At 40.2% G+C, this 14,178-nt stretch overlaps 1 protein-coding gene across 1 annotated transcript in view; it reads right to left on the bottom strand.

The window, feature by feature from the left end:
* Positions 1 to 1,055: 1,055 nt before the first annotated feature.
* The window catches only part of ERICH2 (glutamate rich 2), a 207,089-nt gene continuing 193,966 nt past the window's right edge, over positions 1,056 to 14,178 (bottom strand). The window contains exon 10 of the mRNA XM_053698424.1: positions 1,056 to 1,932. Coding sequence (XP_053554399.1) covers positions 1,790 to 1,932 — 143 coding nt within the window. The 3' untranslated portion in view covers positions 1,056 to 1,789. The remainder of the gene's footprint in view (positions 1,933 to 14,178) is intronic.

Below are 14,178 nucleotides of genomic sequence, written 5' to 3'. Positions count from 1 at the left end.
CATCTTGCTTGACGCTTAAAGAGATTACTGCATTACATCTTCATTGCATAATCAAGTACTGTGCAGCAGGCTTTGTTCTCTGAAGATCTTTTTTCGCTTACACTGTTGACATTAGTATTGTCTTGTCCTAAATTAACCTATCATATTCTGGCATATAGTGACTTGTTCTCCTCTACCTTTATATATCTTATGAAGTTAATAAGATAAGCTGTTTTTTTTTACTTCATTCTTTAATTTGCATTGGCTGTTACTTGGTAAAGCTTAGTCTTACTAAAGTTATATTAATTACACTTGCTGTATTGGTTACTACTTCCACATAGTAGTGATAATCAAATAGTGTATACATATCTACATATTCTCATATAGTAGAGAGTCAGTGGACAACAGTTACAACTGCTGAGGCTGGTTGAGCCTACTCGGACAGACCTACGACTTGACAGCTTGATTCCTGCTTACAAAAGGGGAATTTATTTACTTTGGTGATGTATGAAATTAAGTCATCTTAAATGTTAATGTCATTAAGATTTAAACCTTACATTTATTTAAAATGTCTTTGTCTATTTAATCAGGCAAATTAATTAATTGTTTTATAGCTTTGTGTTTTTCTTTTGATAATTCCTACCACCTGGTCTAATTAGTCGACAATAACGCCAGGTGAATTAGGAATTTGTGATAAATTATTATCTGACGATTTGTCATGATTATTAATTTGCCTGATTCTTTGCAATTACCTTAAAGGGTTTATAATCAAATATTTAGTTCCCATCATCAAGCCAATTTTTGTGTTATTTTGATAATATGATTTGATTATTTTATAGTTTAGTTTCTGCGTTATTCTGTTTTTCTTGCTAGTTATTATGTTATCGCTTTAATTATTATAGGATTGTAGTTTATTTTTTTATATATATTTTGATTGCTTAGGTTACCATTAAATGCTGATTATTTTTCCAATCGAAATCTTTTAATAAAGTTATTTTTTTTTTTATTCATCTGGTGTTGATATAATTGACTGATAGAAACCAAAAGGATTCAGGTTTTGTGTTTATTATCTTTAATCTTTAACAAGTTAAAAGAAAGTGTCTCATTAAAAGTTACACGCATTACTCCTATCACATAATATACTTCTATACATAAAGGTAATATTCATAACACTAAATAGTACCAGAAATTTATCCGTGGCTAGTCATATGTATCGAAAAGTTAAATTATTATTTTTTTTTTCAAATTAAAACCATAAAAATGTGATAGTTGCCACACAAAAACAAGGTTTAAATAGTTATGAAAGAGATTCAAGCAATGTGCAATTAATATAAATGCAGAGAAAAAGTTATCAGGATTAGATAAACATTTAAAAAATCATTGAAGATGACAAAGCAACAATAACCTTCTAACCAACTCACCTGTTGATAATTAGAATTACATTAGCCATAAAAAAATAATAATTCCATATTCTAAAACATCTGCTTTAGTTAGCAAAAATAGCCCTTTAACATGTCTAGACGTTTACCATAGATGGGCTTTCTATTGAATATATCAAGCTCAAATATAAAAGATGTTTAAGAGAAAAGTCCCATATTTGTCATTATTATATTATCTATAGTGGGAGGAAAAACACAAAATAATGTCTAATTCCCAGAAAATAACACTGCATTAAGGCAAAACAGAATGGTTTTTTTTGTTAATATTATTTACACTTGTTTTATCACATCTGTTATAACTTGACACTGAGGTAGAGGTAGATTATCATCCCTTGTGCGAGTATAATAGTAACAGTCTTCAGTAGCACCACCTAGTCCTCAGATTCCTCATCACTTGTTTCATCTGAAGTTCCATCAGAATCTCCAGTATCACTATCATTACTTTCACTGCTCTCTACATCTGAATCTTCACTACTGTCTTCAGAGTCATCACTCTCAGTGCTTAGTTCAGCTTCTACAAAAGAAATCCCATTAAATAAATTATTATTAAATAAGATAAGTAACTCTTGAGACATAAATTGTGATTGTAAAAAAAAATGAAAAGCTTTAAGCAATGGAAGTCCAACTGATTCATATAAACATAATAACAATTAGTTTTTAGAGGATCAATGAAAATCATTTTCAGTAGCATTATTCAGTGTACTGTCAGCAAACATTAGTCCAGCATTCTCTCCAACGCTCCAACACAGCTTCATATACTTTAGATAACTTCATAGGTGTTTTATAAGCTTAGTATCTATGAAGATATTCTATACTATTCATAATAATGGTTTACTTCAGGTCTTAAAAAGCTCTAATTTTTAGAGTGGTATTTTGGATTGAGCTGAATCGCTACACTTAAGCTTCATACTTGTAATTCAAGTGCAATGAGCACTCTAATAGAGCTCCCTGCGTTATCCATTAAATGTATAGAGCCTGCTAAAAACAGAATTTATGCTTACCTGATAAATTACTTTCTCTTGCGGTGTATCCAGTCCACGGATTCATCCTTACTTGTGGGATATTCTCATTCCCTACAGGAAGTGGCAAAGAGAACACACAGCAGAGCTGTCCATATAGCTCCCCCTCTGGCTCCGCCCCCCCCAGTCATTCGACCGACGGTTAGGAGAAACCATAGGGTGCAGTGGTGACTGTAGTTTAAACAATAAATTTTAACCTGACTTAATTGCCAGGGCGGGCCGTGGACTGGATACACCGCAAGAGAAAGTAATTTATCAGGTAAGCATAAATTCTGTTTTCTCTTGCAAGGTGTATCCAGTCCACAGATTCATCCTTACTTGTGGGATACCAATAACAAAGCTTTAGGACACGGATGAAGGGAGGGAACAAGGCAGGTAACCTAAACGGAAGGCACCACTGCTTGCAAAACCTTTCTCCCAAAAATAGCCTCCGAAGAAGCAAAAGTATCGCATTTGTCAAATTTGGCAAAAGTATGCAGTGAAGACCAAGTCGCTGCTTTACAAATCTGTTCAACAGAAGCCTCATTCTTGAAGGCCCAAGTGGAAGCCACAGCTCTGGTGGAATGAGCTGTAATTCGTTCAGGAGGCTGCTGCCCAGCATTCTCATAAGCCAATCGGATGATGCTTTTCAACCAGAATGAAAGAGAGGTAGCAGTCGCTTACTGACCTCTCCTCTTACCAGAATAAACACCAAACAAGGATGATGTTTGTCTGAAATCCTCAGTTGCTTGTAAATAGAATTTCAAAGCACGAACCACATAAAGATTGTGCAAAAGCCGTTCCTTCTTAGAAGCTGGATTAGGGCACAGGGAAGGAACAATGATTTCCTGGTTAATGTTCTTATTCGAAACTTTAGAAAGAAAACCAGGTTTGGTACGCAAAACTACCTTACCTGCATGGAACACCAGATAGGGTGAATTACACTGCAAAGCAGACAATTCTGAAACTCTTCGAGCAGAAGATATAGCTACCAAAAACAAAACTTTCCAAGATAATAACTTAATATCTATGGAATGTAAAGGTTCAAACGGAACCCCTTGAAGAACTGAAAGAACTAAATTTAGACTCCATGGAGGAGCCACAGGTTTATAGACAGGCTTGATTCTAACTAACGCCTGTGCAAACGCCTGAACATCTGGTACTTCTGCCAGACGCTTGTGCAAAAGGATAGACAGAGCTGATATCTGCCCCTTTAAGGAACTAGCTGATAGACCTTTCTCCAATCCTTCTTGGAGAAAAGACAATATCCTTGGAATCCTAACTTTATTCCACGAGTAACCTTTGGATTCACACCAACAAAGATATTTCCACCATATCTTATGGTAAATTTTCCTGGTGACAGGTTTTCTAGCTTGGATCAGAGTATCTATGACTGATTCAGAGAAGCCACGCTTGGATAGAATTAAGCGTTCAATCTCCAAGCAGTCAGCTGCAGAGAAACTAGATTTGGATGCTTGAATGGACCCTGTATTAGAAGATCCTGCCTCATTGGCAGTGTCCATGGTGGAACAGATGACATGTCCACTAGGTCTGCATACCAAGTCCTGCGTGGCCACGCAGGCGCTATCAGAATTACCGAGGCCTTCTCCTGTTTGATTCTGGCTACCAGCCGAGGGAGAAGGGGAAACGGTGGAAAGACATAGGCCAGATTGAAAGACGAAGGCGCTACTAGAGCATCTATCAGAGCCGCCTTGGGGTCCCTGGACCTGGATCCGTAAAGAGGAAGTTTGGTGTTCTGACGGGACGCCATCAGATCCAACTCTGGAATGCCCCAAAGCTGAGTCAGCTGAGCAAATACCTCCGGGTGGAGTTCCCACTCCCCCGGGTGAAAAGTGAAAAGTCTGACGACTTAGGAAATCCGCTTGCCAGTTGTCTACTCCTGGGATATGAATTGCAGATAGGTGGCAAGAGTGATCCTCCGCCCACCTGATTATCTTGGTTACTTCCTTCATCGCTAAGGAACTCTTTGTTCCTCCCTGATGATTGATGTATGCTACAGTCGTGATGTTGTCCGACTGAAACCTGATGAACTTGGCCGCCGCTAGCTGAGGCCAAGCCTGGAGCGTATTGAATATCGCTCTCAGTTCCAAAATGTTTATCGGGAGAAGAGACTCTTCCCGAGACCATAGGCCCTGAGCTTTAAGGGAGTCCCAAACCGCACCCCAGCCCAACAGACTGGCGTCGGTCATTAAGATGATCCACTCCGGTCTGCGGAAGCACATTCCCTGAGACAGGTGATCCTGAGACAACCACCAGAGAAGAGAATCTCTGGTTTTCTGGTCTAATTGGATTTGAGGAGACAAATCTGCATAATCCCCATTCCACTGTTTGAGCATGCACAATTGCAGTGGCCTGAGATGAATTAGAGCAAATGGAACTACGTCCATTGCTGCTACCATTAATCCGATTACCTCCATGTACTGAGCTACAGATGGCTGAGGAATGGAATGAAGAGCTCGGCAAGTGTTTAGAAGCTTTAACTTTCTGACCTCCGTCAGAAATATTTTCATTTCTACCGAGTCTATTAATGTTCCCAGGAAGGGAACCCTTGTGAGTGGGGACAGAGAACTTTTTTTCGGTGTTCACCTTCCACCCGTGAGACGTTAGAAAGGCCAGAACAATATCCGTATGAGCCTTGGCTCTGGGAAAAGACGACGCCTGAATTAAGATGTCGTCCAGATAGGGTGCTACTGCAATGCCCCGCGGTCTTAGTACCGCTAGAAGGGACCCTAGCACCTTTGTGAAAATTCTTGGAGCAGTGGCCAACCCGAAGGGAAGGGCCACGAACTGTTAATGCTTGTCCAGAAAAGCAAACCTTAGGAACTGATGGTGATCTTTGTGGATAGGAATATGAAGGTACGCATCTTTTAGATCCACGGTAGTCATATATTGACCTTCCTGGATCATCGGTAAGATTGTCCGAATGGTCTCCATCTTGAAGGATGGAACTCTGAGGAATTTGTTTAGAATTTTTAGATCCAGGATTGGTCTGAAAGTTCCTTCCTTTTTGGGAACCACAAACAGGTTTGAGTAAAAACCCAGTCCTTGTTCTGTAATTGGAACTGGACATATCACTGCCATCTTGATTAGATCTTTTACACAGCATAAGAACGCCTCTTTCTTTGTCTGGTCTGTAGACAGACGAGAAATGTGGAACCTTCCCCTTGGAGGAAAGTCCTTGAATTCTAGAAGATATCCCTGAGCAACTATCTCTAATGCCCTGGGATCGGGAACATCTCTTGCCCAAGCCTGAGCAAAGAGAGAGAGTCTGCCCCCTACCAGATCCGGTCCCGAATCGGGGGCTACCCCTTCATGCTGTCTTAGTAGCAGCTGCAGACTTCTTGGCCTGTTTACCCTTGTTCCAGCCCTGCAAAGGCTTCCAGGTTGCCTTGGGCTGTGAAGTGTTACCCTCTTGCTTTGTGGTTGCAGAGGTTGAAGCAGGACCGCTCCTGAAGTTGCGAAAGGAACGAAAATTAGCCTTGTTTTTAGCCTTAAAAGGCCTATCTTGCGGGAGGGCATGGCCCTTTCCCCCTGTGATATCCGAAATAATCTCTTTCAACTCTGGCCCGAAAAGGGTCTTTCCCTTGAAAGGGATATTCAGTAACTTGGTTTTAGACGACACATCGGCCGACCATGATTTCAGCCAGAGCGCTCTGCGCGCCATGATGGCAAAGCCAGAATTTTTCGCCGCTAACTTAGCTAATTGCAAAGCGGCATCTGTTATAAAATAATTAGCCAGCTTTAGAGCCTTAATTCTATCCATAATTTCGTCATATGAGGTCTCCGACTGGAGCGACTCCTCCAGCGCCTCAAACCAGAAAGCCGCTGCAGTAGTCACAGGAATAACGCAGGCAATAGGTTGGAGAAGGAAACCTTGTTGAACAAATATTTTCTTTAGTAAACCTTCCAATTTTTTATCCATAGGATCTTTGAAAGCACAACTGTCTTCAATTGGTATGGTTGTGCGCTTGGCAAGTGTTGAAATTGCCCCCTCTACCTTAGGGATCGTCTGCCATGCGTCCCGCCTGGGATCAGTTATAGGGAACATTTTCTTAAAGATAGGGGGGGGGGGGGAACAAAGGGTACACCTGGTCTCTCCCACTCCCTATCCACAATATCCGCCACCCTCTTCGGGATCGGAAACACATCAGTGTATACAGGGACTTCTAGGAATTTGTCAATTTTACACAATTTCTCTGGGACCACCATGGGGTCGCAAACATCCAGCGTAGCTAATACCTCCTTAAGCAGTACGCAGAGGTGTTCCAGCTTAAATTTAAACGCTAAGGAATCTGATTCTGCCCGCTGAGAAACCTTTCCTGTATCAGAAATTTCTCCGTCGGACAGCACATCCCTCACCGCCACTTCAGAGTGTTGTGAGGGTACAACAGATAAACCTTCCAAAGCTTCTGATTGCTCATACTCTGTTCTTAAAACCGAGCTATCATGCTTTTTAGGAAAAACTGGCAGTTTGGATAAAAATGCAGCAAGGGAAATATCCATGACTGCTGCTAGTTGTTGTAATGTAATAGGGGCCAATGCGCTAGAGGTACTAGGCATCGCTTGCGCGGGCGTGACTGGTGTCGACACATGGGGAGAGGAAGGTGGGCTATCCTCGTTACCTTCTGTTAAAGAATCATCTTGGGCTACATTTTTAAGTGAAACAACGTTATCTTTAAAATGCATAGATACATTAGCACACTTAAAACACAAATGTAAAGGGGGTTCCACCATGGCTACTAAACACATAGAGCAACGCCTATCTGTAGGCTCAGACATGTTAAACAGACTTAGACAGCACTCAAAGACTGAAAAATACAATTTGAGAAAAAACGGTACTGTGCCTTTAAATAATAAAAGCGCACACTTTTTTACTAAATGTTCAAAAATGATCTTAATGCTTTGTAATGATTGCACAGCAAATATCAAGTCAATTAACCCCTTAATGCCCGAACCGGAGCAACCTAAAGCTGACAACCGGTTAGCAAACTACAGCACCATGCCACAGCAATCTGCTGTGGCCCTACCTTGCCCCTGGGGATTAGTTTGATGAGAAATAAGCCTCTATGAAGTCCTCAAGAAGTTTTAGGACCCTCCACGTGAAGCTGCATGAAGCTGTCTGCAATATGAAGTGCGCAACTGAGGCGCGAAATTTAGGCCCCATCCCTCTCCACTCCGGAGTTGTGGGGCCTTCAAAACCCTAAATAGGTGTCTAAAATTCTGCCATGTGGAATAAAACCCCAAATAACACTCCAAAAGTGATAAAAACTTGTATAGTGATTATATTTTTACTATAAAATAATCGATTGCCCTTAAACAGTGTCCACCAGTCATTTAGCCCTGTTAAATAAGCCTTCTTTCTATACTGAGTCTCAGAATATGGCTTACCTTCCCCACATGGGGATTCTTGTCAGTCTTCTAGCATTACTAAGTCTTGACTAGAAAAAGATGACTGAACATACCTTATAGCAGTTAAGCCTGCAAACTGTTCCCCCCAACTGAAGTTTTCTGGTACTCCTCAGTCCTACGTGGGAACAGCAGTGGATTTTAGTTACAACATGCTAAAATAATATTCCTCTCAGCAGAATTCTTCATCACTTTCTGCTAGAGAGTAAATAGTACAAACCGGCACTATTTAAAAATAACAAACTTTTGATTGAAAATATAAAAAACTACAAACTAACACCACATTCACTTTACCCTCCCGTGGAGATGCTACTTGTTAGAGCGGCAAAGAGAATGACTGGGGGGGTGGAGCCAGAGGGGGAGCTATATGGACAGCTCTGCTGTGTGTTCTCTTTGCCACTTCCTGTAGGGAATGAGAATATCCCACAAGTAAGGATGAATCTGTGGACTGGATACACCTTGCAAGAGAAAAAGTTTCAGCCATGTTAAAATGCTTTGGTTAAAATGTTTAACAATGCACCTGTAATAACAGATTGTGAGTTTTTCTTTGCAAAAGATAATGAAAGTACCCTGTGTTATAGACTGCGCTACACTAGCTTTCATAATTTATTTTATTTGCTTTTTCTCTATTTTAAAAGGGACATGAAACCCAAAATGTTTCTTTCATTATTTAGAGCATATAGTTCCAATTTATTTCTATTATCAAAATGTGCTTTGTTCTTATGTTAGTCTTTGTTGAAGAGATGTCTAGATAGGTAGTGTACACGTCAGGAGCTCTATGTGACAGGAAATCGTGCTGCCATCTAGTGCTAATGATAATGTAGAACATTTCTTACATTCCTGTTTTCAAAAAAGAATAACTCGAAAACTAAGAAAATTTAATAATAGAAGTAAATTGAAAAGTTGTTTACAATTGTTTGTTCTATCTGAATCATGAAAGACAAATTGGGGTTTTATGTCCCTTTAACTTGGAAAATGTAGAGTTTCCACTCCCCAAAGAGAGGCTGGAATGCATTCTATGCAACACAGAACCCTCCATGTTGTACAGTGACTGCTTGATATGTGCAGGAGCTCATGTATGTCTGTCACTAAATAGCACAGTAAAGAAAGATAAACAACATTCAAAGGCTTTTCAGCCGATGTATCTTGGGGCTGCAAAACAATAGATATTTTTCTAGCAATAGAATAGGATTTAAATGCTTTTAAAACATGTATCATGTATGCAGATATGTTTAAATTCAGTGAACAAAAGTATAATGCTTAAGTAAATGAACTTTAAATTTCCATTTAAGAGACATACGGCTAGATTTAGAGTTTTGTCGGTAAGGACCCGCGTAGCTAACGCCGGCTTTTTTCTGGCCGCACCATAAAAACAACTCTGGTATTGAGAGTCCACATAAAGGCTGCGTTAGGCTCCAAAAAAGGAGCGTAGAGCATATTTAACGCAGCTTCAACTCTCGATACCAGAGTTGCTTACGGACGTGGCCAGCCTCAAAAACGTGCTCGTGCACGATTCCCCCATAGGAAACAATGGGGCTGTTTGAGCTGAAAAAAAACCTAACACCTGCAAAAAAGCCGCGTTCAGCTCCTAACGCAGCCCCATTGTTTGCTATGCGGAAACACTTCCTACGTCTGCACCTAACACTCTAACATGTACCCCGAGTCTAAACACCCCTAACCTTACACTTATTAACCCCTAATCTGCCGCCCCCGCTATCGCTGACCCCTGCATATTATTATTAACCCCTAATCTGCTGCTCCGTAAACCGCCGCTACTTACATTATCCCTATGTACCCCTAATCTGCTGCCCTAACATCGCCGACCCCTATATTATATTTATTAACCCCTAATCTGCCCCCCACAACGTCGCCTCCACCTGCCTACACTTATTAACCCCTAATCTGCCGACCGGACCTGAGCGCTACTATAATAAAGTTATTAACCCCTAATCCGCCTCACTAACCCTATAATAAATAGTATTAACCCCTAATCTGCCCTCCCTAACATCGCCGACACCTAACTTCAATTATTAACCCCTAATCTGCCGACTGGAGCTCACCGCTATTCTAATAAATGTATTAACCCCTAAAGCTAAGTCTAACCCTAACACTAACACCCCCCTAAGTTAAATATAATTTACATCTAACGAAATTAATTATCTCTTATTAAATAAATTATTCCTATTTAAAGCTAAATACTTACCTGTAAAATAAATCCTAATATAGCTACACTATAAATTATAATTATATTATAGCTATTTTAGGATTAATATTTATTTTACAGGTAACTTTGTAATTATTTTAACCAGGTACAATAGCTATTAAATAGTTAATAACTATTTAATAGTTACCTAGTTAAAATAATAACAAAATTACCTGTAAAATAAATCCTAACCTAAGTTACAATTAAACCTAACACTACACTATCATTAAATTAAATATACAATTACCTACAATTAAACCTAACACTACACTATCAATACATTAATTAAATACAATATCTACAAATAACTACAATGAAATAAACTAACTAAAGTACAAAAAATAAAAAAGAACTAAGTTACAAAAAATAAAAAAATATTTACAAACATAAGGAAAATCTTACAACAATTTTAAACTAATTACACCTACTCTAAGCCCCCTAATAAAATAACAAAGCCCCCCAAAATAAAAAATGCCCTACCCTATTCTAAATTACTAAAGTTCAAAGCTCTTTTACCTTACCAGCCCTGAACAGGGCCCTTTGCGGGGCATGCCCCAAGAAGTTCAGCTCTTTTGCCGGGAAAAAAAAACATACAATAACCCCCCCCAACATTACAACCCACCACCCACATACCCCTAATCTAACCCAAACCCCCCTTAAATAAACCTAACACTAAGCCCCTGAAGATCATCCTACCTTGTCTTCACCATACCAGGTTCACCGATCTGTCCTGGCTCCAAAATCTTCATCCAACCCAAGCGGGGGCTGGCAATCCATCTTCCGGCGGCTGAAGAGGTCCAGAAGAGGCTCCAAAGTCTTCATCCTATCCGGGAAGAAGAGTAGATCCGGACCGGTAACCATCATCTTCCAAGCGGCATCTTCTATCTTCATCCGATGAGGACCAGCGCCATCCTGAAGACCTCCACCGCGGACCCATCTTCATCCGGCGACGTCCAACTGAAGAATGACGGTTCCTTTAAGGGACGTCATCCAAGATGGCGTCCCTCGAATTCCGATTGGCTGATAGGATTCTATCAGCCAATCGGAATTAAGGTAGGAATATTCTGATTGGCTGATGGAATCAGCCAATCAGAATCAAGTTCAATCCGATTGGCTGATTGGATCAGCCAATCAGATTGAGCTCGCATTCTATTGGCTGTTCCGATCAGCCAATAGAATGCGAGCTCAATCTGATTGGCTGATTGGATCAGCCAATCGGATTGATCTTGATTCTGATTGGCTGATTCCATCAGCCAATCAGAATATTCCTACCTTAATTCCGATTGGCTGATAGAATCCTATCAGCCAATCGGAATTCGAGGGACGCCATCTTGGATGACGTTCCTTAAAGGAACCGTCATTCTTCAGTTGGACGTCGCCGGATGAAGATGGGTCCGCGGTGGAAGTCTTCAGGATGGAGCCGGTCCTCATCGGATGAAGATAGAAGATGCCGCTTGGAAGATGATGGTTGCCGGTCCGGATCTACTCTTCTTCCCGGATAGGATGAAGACTTTGGAGCCTCTTCTGGACCTCTTCAGCCGCCGGAAGATGGATCGCCAGCCCTCGCTTGGGTTGGATGAAGATTTTGGAGCCAGGATGGATCGGTGAACCTGGTATGGTGAAGACAAGGTAGGATGATCTTCAGGGGCTTAGTGTTAGGTTTATTTAAGGGGGGTTTGGGTTAGATTAGGGGTATGTGGGTGGTGGGTTGTAATGTTGGGGCGGGGGGTATTGTATGTTTTTTTTTACAGGCAAAAGAGCTGAACTTCTTGGGGCATGCCCCGCAAAGGGCCCTGTTCAGGGCTGGTAAGGTAAAAGAGCTTTGAACTTTAGTAATTTAGAATAGGGTAGGGCATTTTTTTATTTTGGGGGGCTTTGTTATTTTATTAGGGGGCTTAGAGTAGGTGTAATTAGTTTAAAATTGTTGTAATATTTTTCTTATGTTTGTAAATATTTTTTTATTTTTTGTAACTTAGTTCTTTTTTATTTTTTGTACTTTAGTTAGTTTATTTCATTGTAGTTATTTGTAGGTATTGTATTTAATTTATTTATTGATAGTGTAGTGTTAGGTTTAATTGTAGGTAATTGTAGATATTTTATTTAATTAATTTATTGATAGTGTAGTGTTAGGTTTAATTGTAACTTAGGTTAGGATTTATTTTACAGGTAAATTTGTAATTATTTTAACTATTTTAGCTATTAAATAGTTCTTAACTATTTAATAGCTATTGTACCTGGTTAAAATAAATACAAAGTTACCTGTAAAATAAATATAAATCCTAAAATAGCTATAATATAATTATAATTTATGTTGTAGCTATATTAGGATTTATTTTACAGGTAAGTATTTAGCTTTAAATAGGAATAATTTATTTAATAAGAGTGAATTAATTTCGTTAGATTAAAATTATATTTAACTTAGGGGGGTGTTAGTGTTAGGGTTAGACTTAGCTTTAGGGGTTAATACATTTATTAGAATAGCGGCGAGATTCGGTCGGTAGATTAGGGGTTAATAATTGAAGTTAGGTGTCGGCGATGTTAGGGAGGGCAGGTTAGGGGTTAATAAATATAATATAGGGGTTGGCGGTGTTAGGGGCAGCAGATTAGGGGTACATAGGGATAATGTAGCTGGTGGCTCTTTGCGGTCGGCAGATTAGGGGTTAATTATTGTAGGTAGGTGGTGGCGGCGACGTTGTGGGGGGCAGGTTAGGGGTTAATAAATATAATATAGGGGTCGGCGATGTTAGGGCAGCAGATTAGGGGTACATAGGGATAATGTAGCTGGCGGCGGCGTGCGGACGGCAGATTAGGGGTTAATAAGTGTAGGTAGCTGGCGGCGACGTTGTGGGGGGCAGATTAGGGGTTAATAAATATAATATAGGGGTCGGCGGTGTTAGGGGCAGCAGATTAGGGGTACATAAGGATAACGTAGGTGGCGGTCGGCAGATTAGGGGTTAAAAAAAATTAATCGAGTTGCGGCGATGTGGGGGGACCTCGGTTTAGGGGTACATAGGTAGTTTATGGGTGTTAGTGTACTTTAGAGTACAGTAGTTAAGAGCTTTATGAACCGGCGTTAGCCCAGAAAGCTCTTAACTACTGACTTTTTTCTGCGGCTGGAGTTTTGTCGTTAGATTTCTAACGCTCACTTCAGACACGACTCTAAATACCGGAGTTAGAAAAATCCCATTGAAAAGATAGGATACGCAATTTACGTAAGGGGATCTGCGGTATGGAAAAGTCGCGGCTGAAAAGTGAGCGTTAGACCCTTTTTTGAGTGACTCCAAATACCGGAGGTAGCCTAAAACCAGCGTTAGGAGCCTCTAACGCTGGTTTTCACGGCTACCGCCCAACTCTAAATCTAGGCCCAAGTGACTTATTCAAAATCAAATGAACCTGCCAATTTGCGCCAAAACTCAACATGATTAACGTCACCTATTACCGGCTGTGTATAGATCCACTCAGCTAAGACAGAACAAAAGCTAGAATAACTTCCATGCCTGTTCATTTTCATTGTCACTCAGGGTGCATACTCTTCTAGCACACTATGGCCTAGATTTGGAGTTCGGCGGTAAAAGGGCTGTTAACGCCACGCGTGTTAATGTCTAACGCACGTCATTGTTTGACTCCGGTATTTAGAGTTAAAATAAGACCATCTAACGATGCTCCTAACGCGTGTATGTCACACGCGTAATACTGCCCGCGTAAGACAGTCTCCCATAGAGATCAATGGGAAAGGCAAAAAATTGCTTTTTTCACCTAACACTCGATCTCGCGAGAATACGTACAGCTCGGTCATATGACGCATACCACATCATGCACAACAATAACACGCCGCAAATGTCACAACAACAATCAATCAACAAAGCACACAAGCATTACACATTCACAAGCGGGGGATGTTTTAATAAAATTTTATACGGGGAATACGCATATACTTTAAGATGCGGAAAATCGCTAAATAACAACAAGGATTAAAAATGATATACATACACTAGAAAAAAGATCGTATTCAATATCACTATATATTATGACAAACATACATATACAACACTTCACAAAGAACACACCATCGCAAAATCACATTTAAAAAGAATACTATTGGACAATGTTAGAGAAAACGACCACTATGACA

Source organism: Bombina bombina, chromosome 1, assembly GCF_027579735.1.
Source record: "Bombina bombina isolate aBomBom1 chromosome 1, aBomBom1.pri, whole genome shotgun sequence".
NCBI lineage: Eukaryota > Metazoa > Chordata > Amphibia > Anura > Bombinatoridae > Bombina > Bombina bombina.
The sequence above is the reverse complement of the archived record's forward strand: the minus strand, read 5'-3'. Positions and strand labels throughout refer to the sequence as shown.